The sequence below is a fragment of the Acinonyx jubatus genome, chromosome B1, assembly GCF_027475565.1.
Source record: "Acinonyx jubatus isolate Ajub_Pintada_27869175 chromosome B1, VMU_Ajub_asm_v1.0, whole genome shotgun sequence".
Classification (NCBI taxonomy): domain Eukaryota; kingdom Metazoa; phylum Chordata; class Mammalia; order Carnivora; family Felidae; genus Acinonyx; species Acinonyx jubatus.
Genome location: NC_069382.1, coordinates 147,081,038 through 147,096,713, shown reverse-complemented (window position 1 = coordinate 147,096,713; position 15,676 = coordinate 147,081,038). Strand labels below are relative to the sequence as shown.

Sequence of the window (15,676 nt, the reverse complement as noted above, 5' to 3'; positions counted from 1 at the left end):
GGCTCTATGCTCAGCGAGAGCCCAAGGTGGGGCTCTATCCCATGACCCTGGGATCATGAACTGAGCTAAAATCAAGAGTCAGATGCTCAACTCACTGAGCCACCCAGGTGCACCTGTGATCATTTCTTAATACATACAGGTGTCAAATCACTGTGTTGCACACTTGGAACTAATCTAATGCATGCCAATTTATGTCTCAATTGAAAAAAAAAGAAATGCTTTATGAAGATGACATTTTGACTTTTTTGATTTTGTTTTTAAAGAGAGAGAGACAGAGAGCATGGGTGGGAGAGGGGCAGAGGAAGAGGGAGAGAGAATCTTAAGCAGGCTTCACTTGGGGCTTGATCTCACAACATGCCCTGAGCCAAAATCAAGAGTTGGACATTTAACTGACTGAGCCAACCAGGCACCCTACTGATCTAATCCTGAGGTGATGGCAAGGATTTAAATATATAGAAGAAAAGGGAGGAAAAACTATGACTTTTTCATTTTAGAAGGTAAAAATTTTATTTCATTCTAATTACGCAAGAGAAATAGACCTTCAAGCATACCTGATTTCAGTTCTTCTTACTTCAGATGTCTCTGTAAACACTATAATTGGAATGGCTAAGTTAAGGAAACAATTTTTGTAAGCTTCAAACGGATAGTCACCAGCTACTTTGATCATCTCCAATGCAACCTAGAAAAAAGAAAGTGATCTGATTATATAAAGAGCCTAAAACTTTATGACTTCAAATGTATTTATTTAATTTTCCAATATTCCTCTCAAGCATTTTTCTGTAACGAGTAAAAGCAGCTACTGGACTGAAATAGCAAACTTCTTATAAATCTGTCTACTTTTATTCTTATGCTTTCAAAATTTCAACTGTTCTATACATGGTGAACAAAATCATTAAAAAATTCACTTGATCATGTAATATTCCTATCATGGAAGACACTCAAACTCAAGAAATACACTAGTCTAAAGTCATTTAATAAAGGAGCAGATAATTATGTAGCTTCTAAGTATAACACTGTAGTACACCATAATGACTAGGGCCACCCTAAAGATTCTGAATTATTAAGGAAAGATTAAATTTTAAGAAATCTGAATAACAGGAATTGCGTTTTTTTTTTAAGGCAAAGAACTGAACTCCAATATAATCAAAGAGCAACCATTAAAGCAGTTCATTTTATTCAAGAAAGAGTACCTGTTTCATATGGAGGATACAAGAATGCAAAAGGATTATTGTAAGAAAAATTATACTGTTTTGACAAAAGGTAATTTTTTTAATGTTATTTTTGAGACAGAGAGCGCAAGCAGGGGAGAAGCAGAGAGAGAGAGAGAGACAGAGAGAGAGAGGAAGGGAGGGAGACACAGAATCCAAAGCAGGCCCCAGGCTCCACACTGTCAGCACAGAGCCCGACACGGGGCTTGATCTCATGAACTGTGAGATCATGACCTGAGCTGAAGTTGGATGTTTAACCGACTGAGCCACCTAGGTGCCCTGAAAAAGGTTAACTTTTATGTTAAAATGTTTGTATATTTGTTAACCTTCAAAATGTGGTCTAATGTATTTTTAGAAATATCTTGAAATTTAAAATTATAAGATCAATATATATCCCTTCTTCTCTAAGATCTGAGTGACTGGCTAGGGTGGTATAATGGAGAAGACAGGTTAAGAGGCAATGAAAAAGAAGCATTTCCATTCAAAGAATAAACTCACCAGGCCAGAAACTGCAGCAGTGGATGTTGCTATAGCAGGTATAATTTTACCAGCTATGCGCTTTGTTTTGAAACGGTCAGCTGGTTCAATGTTATACATTTTGGCACGAAGATTTGATGCAGCTGTGATGAAATCTATGTGTCCATTGTGATCATCATCTTTCTCAAATGAAAGCACTGCCATCTGAAGGTCACCTAATCATAACACCAGAAAAATAAAGTTTTGTAGTAACTTGTAAGGGTTTTTATTATTTATTTATTTTGAGAGAGAGCAAGCGAGCATGAGTGCAAGAGGTTCAGACAGAGGGAGGGAGAGAATCCCAAGCAGGCTCCATGCTCACAGCATGGAGAGATCCCATGAGCCATGAGATTATGACCTGAGTCAAAACCAAAGTTGGATGTTAAACCGACTATACTACCCAGGCGTCCCTTGTAAAGGTTTTATTAGGTAAAAAGAAATGTGGATTCACTACTCTTAAATATTCCTTCTTTATGTTTTTAAATGACTGAAAAACACAAGTAAGATCTAGGAAATTAAAGTTACTGAAGAATATGGAAATGATATGGTACATGGCTTTGATTATCACTAAATCAGAGAAGTTTCTATATTAAAAAAACCTTTCTAAGAGACAGAAAATAAGAAAGCCATGTACCACATCTGCTGTTGTTTATGATTAAAACAGTTAACATTGGGTACTATTCAAAAATTGATTCCATAAATATTACCCTGAAACATTTTGCCTCTGATAACTAAGAATAGGATTAGTTAATCCAATAAAAATATGTATCTGAAATATTTCTACATTAGTGGTTCTCAAAAATCATTCTATAGATAGGTGTAGTTTGATATGTTACGAAATGAGAAAGTAAGAAATGGAAGTAAGTTTTCTTCCAGAATTGTAATTACTAAATTAACACATCTATATTTTATTTGCAGGATAAATAAATAGGTGGCTAGCCTAGGATGTTTTTTTTCCCCTGAATTTTACTGTCTGTGCACAACAATCCTGAAAGTTTGGCAACTACTGATTTATGTAAATAAAAGATGGTGAGCAGGTCTAAAATCCATGAGCGAATGACTGTTTTTAAGGAATAAAAGTTTGGTTTCTTTCTGTTTAAAACCATTTAGGTCAGATTGTATGTATTCCCTGTGTGTAACTATAAATACTAAAAAGCCAAGAAGAAATCTGTCTATAGTTTTTTATCCTAGTGACTTAACTGGGTCTAAGTGTTAGTCTATATAGAACTCCATGCTGACCGCGCAGAGCCTGCTTGGGATTCCCTCTGCCTCTCTCTCTGCCGTTCTCTCACTTGTGCACACAAGCTATCTCTCAAAAATAAATAAACATTAAAAAAAGAATCACACAGTACAACCTCAAGGACTAAAACAATCAGAACAACGACAATAAAGCAGACTTACAATTCAGCAAATGAGGGTAGGGCAATGGTGAAAAAAATAATGAATTTAGTCACAGTTAAAGATCAACAGTGACTTTCATATGATCACGAATTCAATTATCATCGTTAATATTGTAGCTATTATTTAGTCCCATAAGCTTTTGGGTGTAGAGTTAGTGAAAATAAAAATTCTTTCCAGTCCAAACCATTTTTATAAAGATTTCCTCTTACTTGTGGTGGCTTTATTAGATGAAATAGCCTTCTCTAGCTGGAAAATAGCGTTCCTCTCATCTTCACTGCTAATAGGAACCTGCTCCGGTTTCCTTGCAGTCTCATCTGTTTGAACAACCTTTAAATACATGGACATACATTATCATTAATGTTATCATATCCTATATCTAAGTTTGATTACCAGATCTGTTTTACTAAACAGATCACACACAGAAGATATTCCCTCTGTATAGTTTAGTCACATTATTAATTATTATGGTCCATGTATTTTACACCTTCTGTTAGTAAATAATATTATTTATGTATTTGTTTTACTATCTATCTGCTCACATTGACATATAAACAGGGAACAGGGATCTTTATGTTGTTCACAGAGAGAACTTCAAAATATCTAATACAAATTTGGTAGTGTTAAAATATTTACTGAATAGCTTATAAGATCTGAGCTCATATGGATCCCTTTTAAAATTTCCCGGCAAAATAAAGTTAATATTAATCAACAGTCTGTGATTCTGACAAATCTACTTGAAACCAAATTGCATAGCTCTAACTAGTGCAGAGCTGTTTTCTGTCTCTAAATAAATCATAAAATATATAAAATGGGCCTCTTTAAATATTTATTGATTGCTGACAAGAGGTTCTTTCCTAACGAACATGTCTTCCTTCATATAGGTGCATGCTCAGAGCAGCACTTGCAAGTAATTTATCTTTAAGAGATTACTAATTAGACATTCCACAAGGGCAGTGAAGTTCGTATTTTCAAACTAAAAAACCATCTACATCATTACTAATTAAAAATACTATTTCTTTGTATTTTATACATTCAACTTGTGTTTTTACAGATTAAATATTATTGTAAGTATTTAGGAAATATTAAAGAGTTAAGGAGGCAGAAACTTATATTTGTCAGAGTAACTATTTTGATATTTTTGGCATCTGTTAACTAGAAGTGCCAGACTCTGAAGTTTCAGTGTGAGTTGCTTCAAGAAGTTGTGAAAAGCTCATTAATTCATGTTAAAACTAAAACTGTATGTAGCTAAATTGCTCAGGACAATTTATTACACCAAAACTCTGGTATAGAAAGAAGCAACTGAAGCCACAAAACACTGCAGAGCTATTAACACCAGAAAAGTTATTGACACATAATTCTTTTGGCTTCTGTCTAGCAGCTCTGTCCACTAGGAATGCGGGCTAGGAACCTTCTTTTTGTTTAAAAAAATTTTTTTTATTTGAATATAGTTGAGACACAATGTTACATTACTTTCAGGTGTACAACATGGTGATTCAACTTCTCCATAAGTTATGCTGTGCTCACAAGTGTTGCTACCATCTGTTACAACAGAACGCTATTACAGTATTGTGGACTATCTTCCCCATGCTGTACCTTTTATTCCCTTGACTTATTAATTCCATAACCAGAAGCTTCTTTATATAGGAATTCTGTTTACCTCCCTGTTCTTTTATTCTTGATAAACTACAAGTTATGAACATTTCATTCAGCAAACCCATTTACTGTACAAAATCAAACAGCTGTAAGTTTTCCTTTTCTCTAAAATAAAAATGCAGACTAGAAGACTGCACACACCATTTCCTATTTGAATTTTACGGGGAGGAAATCATAATTCCCTATTTTCCAATATAGCTAGGGGGTAAGGGGAACAAAAGACTGTTTTGTGGATGATTTTTAGAGTGTATACAAAAAGTCATACAATGACTATGTGAAAAATACTTAGGCAACTAAATGCCTTTTTTCCCTAGCCACATTGAATGTAATACATTAAGTGGACTAACATTAAGTGCATCCTCAGCGCTGTTTCAAAATTCTACTCAAAATTCTCTGACTTTCCCATCGCCCTGAACAATTATTTCACACCTTTTTTCCTCTGCTCAAACTTCCTTAAACTTCTTCTCCTTACCTGGAGTTATTAATTGTGCTTCTTATTTCAATTAAAAAAATAAACAATCTTTTTTTCCTCTTACACTCTAATTCCAATCCCTTTCAAATCCTGTCAGAGCTACTACAAAATATACCAGAATCCAGAATCTTATTGTAACTTACTTGTTACCGACTACTTCATCAAACCACCATCATCTTTTGCCTATATCCTCCTAATAGCTTTACATGTTTCCTTTCTCATGTCCCATACAATCATTCTTAACACAACAGGCAGAGTCAGCCTTTTAAATATAAGCCAGATTGCGTCCTCTGCTTAAAATCTTCCACTGGCTTATCTCCTAATAAATCATGAAGTACTTATCATAACCCCAAGTATCTCTCATATCTGTCTACCAATCTTCTTGAATATTCTCTTTCAGAAAAATCCTGGCTTTCAAATCTTTTAAGGCCTTTCTCTGAACTTGTTCCTGCTTATGTGCATTATTCTTTCAACACGTAATAGCATGGCTCACTCTATCGCTTCCTTCAGGTTTCTGCCCAAATGTTACCATATCACAGACGCTTTCCCCTTTTATCCCACATAAAATGAAACCAGTTTCATCATCTTTTATTTCTTTTCCTTGTTTTATTTTTGGTTCTTAGCACTAAGTCCTATTGTAATATTATGTAATAGCATTTTTTTTTTTAACAGTCTGCCTCTGGTCCATTAGATGATATAACCTCCATAACAGCAAGAATTTTGTTTTGTTTACTATGGGATTCTCCAGGTTGAGAATGGGACTTGACACTAGTAAAATTTCAATAACTATTTGCTGAGTGAATAAATTTCTAAACATACCTTGTTGGAAGGTTTGAATTCTTGAATCTTTACTTCAGAAAGAATATTCAAGAGGGCATCTGCTGATAAGTCCTGTTTTGTTAAAAAGTAATTTTATCAACAAACATTTTTAAAAATTCTGAATTCTAAAAAATTCTGGACTAATAAGGTCCTTTATCATACTAAAATATTTGAGTAATTTATCATGTGACTATTTAGACCACATCTATTTGTGACATTTACCTTTATTCTATAGAAATATCATCCATAAAGGCTGGGGGGGGGGGGCAGGGGTGGTATGGGTGAAAAATTACTTATTAGTCAACAAACCTGAAATCTTAGTTCTTTCCATTCATTTTAAAAAGGTAATTTTGGGACTGGTTGTATCAGACTGAGTGCTCTGAGGTCAGAGACTATCTCATCATTGTTTTATAAAGTTCCCTGCACAAAGTTATACTCAATAAATGTTGACTCAATAAAATAAATAAATAAATGGAATTCATACCTTTGGAAGCAGAAAAATATTTAAATGGTTCAAGATGAATGTAGGTGATGCAATTAGCTGCTAGGTCATCTAATTTTTACCTGGTTTTGTATCACTTGCTAGAGCTTGAAGGTTATCTTACCTCTTCTGTAAATGGAATGCAATAGACTGCAGCATACAGTTTTGCAGCATTCAGAAGAAAACTGAAGTGCCTTTTGAAATACAAAATAAAGCAAAGTGTGAATGCACAGTTTTAAAGGTGTTTAATTCATCAAAAACTATAGTCTTTTGAAATGTTGAAGAAAATAATCACAGAACTTTTGTTACAGGAATATTTAAAAGTTAGGCAATGAAGTCCTGGTCTAGACCAAAGCATTTCAGAAGCCATAAGAAACATTAGCTATTTATCTTCATAAGTAGTAATATTCAGGAGAGGAGGGGCAAAAAGTAGAAAAATTAGACTAGTGAAAGAAAATTCACTTTAATTCATAAAAAAATTAGAAATTTGGTTTTAAAGAGCATACATTAGGCTCAACTTAGGCAAGTGACTTTGGTAAAAACAAAAGTAAGTTTTACAGGAGAAGCAGTCAGGATAAGGTGACTAGAAGCCTAACATAAGCACCAGATGAGGAAATTAAATGGAGTTACTTGTTGAAAGGAAGGTTAACAGGCTCAATGTTTAACATATAACTTAAGTTTTTTAAAATTTGGCTTCATATAATAGGAAAACATTTGTTGTCATTTCTTGTTTTTTTTCTTATGGATAAAGTCAAAGAGGTAACACTTCGGATCCACTTTAGAGAAGATAAAAATAAAGAAGTTATTTTACCATGTAAATAAATAGATTCATGTATGTGGGGGAGAAGGGCTGTGGCTGGCTTTGTTGGCCAGACTAATGAGCTAACTCTTAGATTAACAGGATGCACTAATTTAACACTTAAATAGCCTGAAGTTTCACCCTGCCATGTAAAACTATACTCAGTCAAGAAATTTACAACAAAGGATGCATATAAAGCTGGATATAAATACTTACAAAGGTTCATTTAAATCAAATTTTATTGGAGATGGAGGCCTCTTTGGTGATTGCCAAAACAAACCTAAAACAAGACACAAATATTATTTTCATTGTATTTATCCAGTAATAAATTATATTAATTGTTCTTCTCAACACTTGGTTACACTTACTGCCATCTTTTAATCGTGTGTCTAGAGGAAAGCAGTGAAGAAGCTGAAGAGCCTAAAGAAAAAAAATCAGTTAAAAAAATCATTACTTAACATTATCTGAGGTAAAAAAAAAAAAAAAAAATCTCAACACACAAAAAGATATACAGTGAAGTTTCCAGCCACTCTTATACTCCCTCTGTCCATTGTCTTGTCACGGCCCTCTATACCTGGAATAACTTCTATTGCTATTTTTTTTTTTTAATCAATACTTACAGTTTTTTTTTTTCTTTGCATCCACAACAAACATGAATATACATTACTCCTTTTTTTTTTTAAAGTAGGTTTCATTACAAAGCCCATCTTGGGACTTGAACTCATGACTCTGACATCAAGACTTGAACAGAGATCAGGAGTCGGACGTTTAACTGACTGAGCTACCCAGGTACCTGTATTTTATACCTTTTTACACAAAAGGCGGCATATTTTACATACAATTATGCTCCTTTCAAAGAGCTAATCCTTAAAATAAAAATTAAACCGGTAAAAATATACAGCATTTTGTATTTAGAAATGATAAATGACGTTTGAGATTTGTTTCAAAACCATCTGGGGAGGTATAAAGATGAAACAAGATTATCTACAAATTGATACAAAATTAACAAAATTTGTTAAACCTGGGTGACAGATTCATGAAGTTTACATTATACCTTTTTTTCTACTTTCCACAGTAGAATTTTTCCAGAAAAAAGCTTTAAAAAAGTACAAAAGATAATCAGGACTAAAGAGTTCTTCAGATTTTGAGACAAGAGGTCATTGATTATAATGGTAAAAGTAATTTGAATAGGAGTGGGGAAAGAAGACACGTTAACTGGAAGAGGAAGTAGCAACACTAAGTATAAGACCCCTTTTCTAAGTAGCAAAGAAGGAAGGGAAAAGCAAGGATAAATGTAATCAAAAGACTTTTTTAAAAAAGATTACCTTACTTTATATTCTGACAGGTATGAGCCTGAAGACGGGGAGAGGCTCAGGAGAGAGGGCAGGACACATTCTAGCAAGTGCAAGTAATAGGGGATGGGAATAACAGCTAATAGTGAGCATTTCTGGGCTAGGTTCTACTCAAAATGCTTCGCAGGTATTAATTCATTTGATCCTCACACTACCATATGAATTACACACCAATTTAATATCCCCATCTTACAAATGAGGAAAGAAACATCAAACAGACATAAAATGTGATTTTGAATATGGATGGGCAAGGCGAAATTCAACACAATTTCTGATTGAATCTATTTTCTCAATTTCTTGCTTTATTCTGAACAACAAACTTCTTTTAGACTACTAATAAAATGTATTCCTTATTTTCTAAAAGAACCTGTATCTGAAATCCAATATTGCACACAGAAGGATAAGGATCAGTTAAATGCAGAACTGACAAACCAATGGATGGAGTTTAAGTGTATTCTTTTAACACTCAAAGAGAAATCAGTTCTGTGCCCTGCACTTGTTTTCACTTAACTTACTATTTTTTGAAAAGATTCCTGAAAGAAAAAGTAGACATTTTGGTCCAGTGAAATTAATTCGGTAGCAATTAAATGAGCCAAGCTAATATCTCTTCTTAATGTTTTATAACGCATACTTACCTTATGGTTAAAATATTTTTCAAACTTTAATCTCGCTAATTCTACACATTGGGACCAGTTTCTAGGTCTTCTGCTAAGCAACTTAATAACTTGAAAACAGCCTTCTAAACTGTGTCCAGTTTGTATCTTCTAGAGAGAAAAAAAAAGCAAAATAAGTATATTTCCAAGTAAACACACACACACACACACACACACACACACACACACACACACACCCATTCCTGGGAAGTATTAGCCAAAGTTTGAAGTACCAGCTCATGTGATTTATGACTAATTTTTTCACTGTGAGCTCCTTGTCCCTGCCTTTTTCTTCTCCATCTTTCTCTCCTTTTTTGGAGGGGGAATGGGAAAAGACAGTACATGAAATTTCAACTGTAGAGTTTCTCATCTGACAAGTTATCCTTATGTCTTGCTAGTTATTAGTACTACATATGTACCTAACAAAAGAAGTGCTATGAATAATATTTTATACTAAAACGTTGGTCTGTTTAGTGCAGGAATAAAGAAAAGTAAGAAAATACCTTTAAAGTCGCCCTCATCATAAGAGTATTAACACTACCATCCATTCACAAAATTTTCACTAGAATTCACGTTGGGTTTTTTTCAAACAGTTTAACAAGTTGTTTTATTACAAAAAGCTATCATTTTTACGACATCTTTTTTAGGTTGAAGCATATGAATTGTTTTGTGGGTCAAACATGGTCAAATAATGGCAATTCCACATAGCTCATACAAACTACAAAAAGGTCATTTGTGACTTGCTAATGTCAAGATTCCTCATGCACTTACTCTGTACAATGATGTTTTTTAAAGAGGTGAAATAAACTATTTGTAGGCAATATGCAAATAAGATTACACTGAGACAGTGTTGAGATTATATTAAAATGTATTGATTTTTACCTGTAAGACTTCTTCTGCAGATGGATAGGTTTGCCAAAATTTGTTAAACAATGAAGGCTTATGGGAAAAGGAACTTTCAAACTTACATGTAAGGGAAAAAAAGAAAAAAAGTTAAAAATTGGATAATCTTCTATTCACTTCAAAGAAAAATTTCTTGAAAAAAAGATCTTTATTACCTTATCTCTTGCCCACTGTATAGTGTGTTCAATAGCAGCTGGAAAGGACTTTAGAGTACAAAATGGTATTTCCTCTTCTGGGGGATCCCGCTAATTTATAAAATATGACAACAGAAAAGAAAGGCAACAACAATTTTTTATTGATTAAATTTACTTGAGTATTTTAAGACCATTAAAATTTTTAAAAAAATAATAAAATGAATCCAACATTTTTATATCTTCTTTCTCCTAGGCAATAAGAGGAAAACTGGAATCTTTTGACACTTAATCATTTGTCAATAGCAACGTAACAAAAAACATGAATTCTATTATAACTTATTATCTGTGCACTTATTTGGTACCACGTAGTACTTACAGGCAGACTTCCATATATAATTAATTTTTGTTCTCTAAGAATCAGGGTGACATTGAAAACTTTACAATATTCCCCAACATTCCCTACTTTGAAAAGTAATTCAAGAATCCCCAAAAAGGTGCTCAGTATACCATGTGTTTGTTTCTCCATGGAGAAAAAATTTAGGAGCAGGGATCCTATGTCTTTGATGCTTGGTATAGTTTCTTGCAGAAAGTGTGTATTAAATAAACAGCTAATAAGAAAGAATGAAATCTTGCCGTTTACAACAAGATGGATGAAGCTACAGAGTACTATGCTAAGCGAAATAAGAGAAAGACAAAGACTGTATGATTTTACTCATATGTGGGATTTAAGAAACAAAACAAACAAGCAAAGGGGAAAAAATAAGAGAGAGGCAAACCAATAAACAGACTCTTAACTACAGAGAACAAACTGATGGTTACCAGAGCGGGGTGGGGTGGGGGGATGGGTAATAGAAGTGATAGGGATTTAGGAGTACACTTGTGATGAGGACTGTTAGGGTATTTTTGAATCACTATATTGTACACTTGAAACGAATATTACACTGTACGGTAACTAACTGAAATTTAAATGAAAACTTAAAGTAAATAAGATAAAAAATTAAAATTTAAGAAATACTTTCAGGAAAAAAAAAAAAAAAGAAACGGCAAATGCCTATGTTGTCTCAGGTAAATATACCAATGAAAAAATACCCACATCCTATTACAGGGTACATTTGGTTTAACCACTATAAAATGACACACTTTGTCTCTTTTCACTTAGAGATTTATATTTTAGTTTGTTGAGCTATGAAATATCATAAAATGTTTTATAAACCAAAGAGGGAAGCCAGAAGAGAAACCTGTTTTTTCTGGGTATTAAGCCAGAGAATATAGGAAACGATGTGGAATATAGGGAAAAATGTGGTAGAATGACAGAATCAAGGGAACTTTTAGAATTCTACAGACTTCTCTACTTTGAAAATCTTCCAACATGACCTCATAATTTTCTCCATGTAATTTCCTTCAAATTAAGCTTCTAAATTTTTTCTACTATAATGTTCTTACTATAAACTTTACTTCATAAGAGTAAATGGGAAAACAAATTTTATAAATGTTTAATAATTTTACTAAAGCAAACCTACCTATTAAATACAGTGATTTTACACTTGTTAAAAAAAAAGAACAACAACACTATTCTTTCCATTTTACAACCTGCGTTGATTTTTTTTAAAATCCTAAAGCCTACATTTCCTAGGCCAGAGTTTTTCAATTTTGGCAGTATATCAAAATCACTTGCAGAGATTAAATAAAATTATTACTATATCTCTATATATCTCTATCTCTTTATGTATATATGTACTGGCTCCCCTTGTGGAGCAACTGGATCTTCAGTTAAGATTTTGGACAGGTCACCAGTTCAAAGTTTGTGAGAAAAGCAATCATGCACCTCTGAGAAATAAACAGTAAACATAATAATAAGACAGTGGAAAGACAAGAAACAAAATTTGAAAATTTAAAAAGGTTAAGTTCAGCTGTATTTTAAAAAATACACATGCACATATGCATAGAAATTATTGACAGAATGGACACATTAGGAAAGATAAATCAAATCTCTGACTGAAGAGAAAAAAAATGAGATAAGAGACATTTATTGCAAAATTGGTTCACTTACATGACTATTATAGGATTCAGTTAAATGAGGTACGATAACTTCAGTGTGTCCCTTAGTGCCCATTGTTCCAGAATCTAAGAGGGGTCGTAGATTTGCTAAGCAACGGCTATTTGAAAAGATAATAGGTAACGAACATTTAAGTGAGCAATAAGAATGTAAGCAGAGGACATCTTACCACTTTCTGTTGGTCATTTCACACACTGATCACTTAGTGAACATAGTATCTTAGGAAACAGATACATTTATCATTTCCATCCCCCCTCCTTCCACAAATTCTGTTGTCCAATCTGATAATTTCTTCTCTTTCTCTTCTTACTAGATTTTGGGCTTCAACTTCTTTTTACTCTAGGTTAACTCTTTGCTAATGTCTATTTCTTCCTTGGTTATTTTTGGACTATAAGTTCTGTCTTACTGTATCTTCTCAGTGTTCTCTTTATCCCAAACAATATTAACCTCCTTTTTTTTTAAACTTACAATACCTATTTTCTACACACTTTAATTTCTTAAAGTTTTTATTCTTCCTTCCTCTGCCCAAGACAATAAACTTTAAAAAAAAATTTTTTTTTAATGTTTATTATTTTTCAAAGAGAGAGAGAGAGACCAAGAACAAGCAGGGAAGGGGCAGAGAGAGAGGGAGACACAGAATCGGAAGCAGGCTCCAGGCTCTGAGCTGTCAGCACAGAGCCGGATGCGCGGCTCAAACTCACAGACGCTGACATCATGACATGAGCTGTAGTCGGCCGCCCAACTGACTGAGCCACCCAGACGCCCCCAAGACAATAAACTTTTAACTACACTCTAGACTGGCAAATCTTCCTCCATTTAATAAATTTGCTCAACTAGAGCCGTAACATTAAAGAGTCATATAAAGATGTAAGAAAAATTAGTAAGGTGTACACATGATAGTCATTCATTCATCTACTTATTTAACAACTATTTACTGAATGTGTTGGGCACTGATGGGAAGTGTTGGGCAGTGATGGGAAAATAAATGGTCCTTTAATAAATGATTTAGTGAGCTAACAAATATTAATTAAATATATCAATAAAAATAAACACTATAAGGGGAAAAAACAAATGCTGATTACCATACGGGGATCTACAGAATTGAGTCATTAAAGAAAGTCTCTTTGAATAAAGACATTTAGGCTAAAACTGAAAGGATGTGAAAATAAACCAAAGTAGGCAGATTTGGAGTCAGGAGTTTTAGAACAAGGTAAACAATTTCCTGAGTCTGAACGAGAGTATGTACTCTCACTCTCAAGTGAAAAAGCGTTGGATGCCTTATAAGAACTCAAAGAAGAAATGTGTAGTTGGAATAAGGGGATCCAGCAAATAGGTAAATTTTAAGCTGGAGTGATAGACAAATGGCAGACACTCTACAAAAAACATTTAGGCCGTGTTAAAGATTTTGAATTTTATCCTAGGTATAATGGGAAATCATAAAAAGGATTTGGATTCAAGGAGAACTACAATAGAAATACAAAGAATAATCAGGAAATTGGATAACTTTTCAATAAATAGGTGTGGAAAAGAAGTGATAGCAAAAGAAAAGACAATTTTTATGAATCCGTATTTCAAGAACATACCTGTCTACATATCTCCTGGCTTCCACATTATCTAATGCTGTAATAATTATATCTTGTTTAGTATAGAACTCATCATTGTAAATAGCCTCAGTGGCTGGACATACTTTGTTCAAGTGTGCATCTATCTTGAATTGAGGATTTATTTTCAGGGTTGCGTCAGCAGCAGTATAGCTTTTAGGTTTCTAAACAAATAACAAACAAAAACAGAAATAATAAATATTAAACAGAAAAGCTAGGCCATGACAGAACTTACATTTTTTACATGAGAGTAAAGTAATGAGACCAGCTTTCATTTTTGGTTTGTGGACATTGCATTCATTGTACATTGTACATTTAACAATCCATATTAGTCTGAATAATTAACAATTTACTAATGGAAATCTAAACAACCTCTATCTTATAGCTATTGTTCTTTAGAGTTCTTAAACTATCAGTTATTAAAGGTACAATTCCTTCTAATATGAAGGTTTAAACTAGATATGTGCCTAGAAAAAATAAGAACAGTGAATTCATTGAAATATTAGAAATCCTAACTGCAGAAAATGAGCTCTCAGAGGTATGCAAAGTTAACACACTAGTACTAAAATTTAAAAAAATACTACTATTTCTGGAGATATTAAAGAAATAATGTACATTTTAGTTTTATAAGAGAGTCCCCTTGACATGTATTTACTTCTCAGTGCTGTCAAGCATGTAGGCAAATTGCAAACTTTGTTAGAACTCAGTAAAATAAGAATAAACAGACCTTAACAGTTCTTCTGTAAGTAAAATGCACAAAATAAATGAATTTTGTGACATATATTTTGGTTCCTGATAGACCTTATTAATTTTTTTTTTTTTTTGTATTTGGATAGGTGAGGCAATTAGGTTAACTATGCCATCTGTTTTAGTTATTACTTTTCTGTTCATGACATTCCTTAGTTTACCAAGATTATCAATGGGCTATTGAAAAATAAAGTGCAAAAACATTTCTAAAGAAAAAGCAAATATGCCTGACTGCCTAAAGTGTTTCTTTTCTTGACTGAAATATTTTGATCTCTATGAAAAAGACTGAAAACCAGGAATATTTTACAATGAAGAGGATGTTAATTAAATAGTCAAGCAAGATCAAAGAGCAAAAAATTCTAAGCGCTAAACTTTACCTATTTGGTAATAAAGACTCCCCTTCCTTCCAAAAAAGAGTGCCAAATGTGTGATTTAGTAAAACCTTAAATTAGGAAATCTGTCTCTGCAAGCTTAGTTTCTAAGATTACATATGTACATACACCTTGATTATAAAATGAAAAACATACTGCCCATGATTTACAACTTACATCTTATATCCAAAATCAATGCAAAACCCAATTTTTATATTAAAAAATAATTTTATATTTTTCCCCAAATGTCATTCCCATTGTTTGATAATTTGAGAGATTCTAATAAAATAAAAACACATTAGGTTTGCTCAAGTGCAATTTTCTATTTATAAAAAAACAAACTCTCTTTTTTGTGGAACACAATAGATGATTTAAATTTGAAACAGTAGCAACAAACCTGTATGTGGTGAGGACGAAACAGGAACTGTCTATTCAAGTTGGATTTTTCTATCAAGTCAGGATCTGTAACTGTAACCTAGTATCAAGTAAAGAAAAAAGCTGAAATCATGT

General features: G+C 33.1%; 1 protein-coding gene across 3 annotated transcripts in view; it reads right to left on the bottom strand.

The window, feature by feature from the left end:
- The window catches only part of UBA6 (ubiquitin like modifier activating enzyme 6), a 101,507-nt gene that overhangs the window by 20,157 nt on the left and 65,674 nt on the right, over positions 1-15,676 (bottom strand). For 2 of the 3 annotated variants that reach the window (XM_053217278.1, XM_027057733.2), the window contains 13 exons: positions 15,564-15,641; positions 14,031-14,212; positions 12,442-12,547; positions 10,413-10,502; positions 10,237-10,317; positions 9,337-9,465; positions 7,718-7,769; positions 7,566-7,629; positions 6,675-6,744; positions 6,070-6,141; positions 3,335-3,452; positions 1,707-1,900; positions 552-679 (listed from right to left, as the gene is read on the bottom strand). In XM_053217278.1, coding sequence (XP_053073253.1) covers positions 552-679; positions 1,707-1,900; positions 3,335-3,452; positions 6,070-6,141; positions 6,675-6,744; positions 7,566-7,629; positions 7,718-7,769; positions 9,337-9,465; positions 10,237-10,317; positions 10,413-10,502; positions 12,442-12,547; positions 14,031-14,212; positions 15,564-15,641 — 1,364 coding nt within the window. The remainder of the gene's footprint in view (positions 1-551; positions 680-1,706; positions 1,901-3,334; positions 3,453-6,069; positions 6,142-6,674; positions 6,745-7,565; positions 7,630-7,717; positions 7,770-9,336; positions 9,466-10,236; positions 10,318-10,412; positions 10,503-12,441; positions 12,548-14,030; positions 14,213-15,563; positions 15,642-15,676) is intronic. The other variant, XM_053217279.1, reaches the window with a different exon arrangement.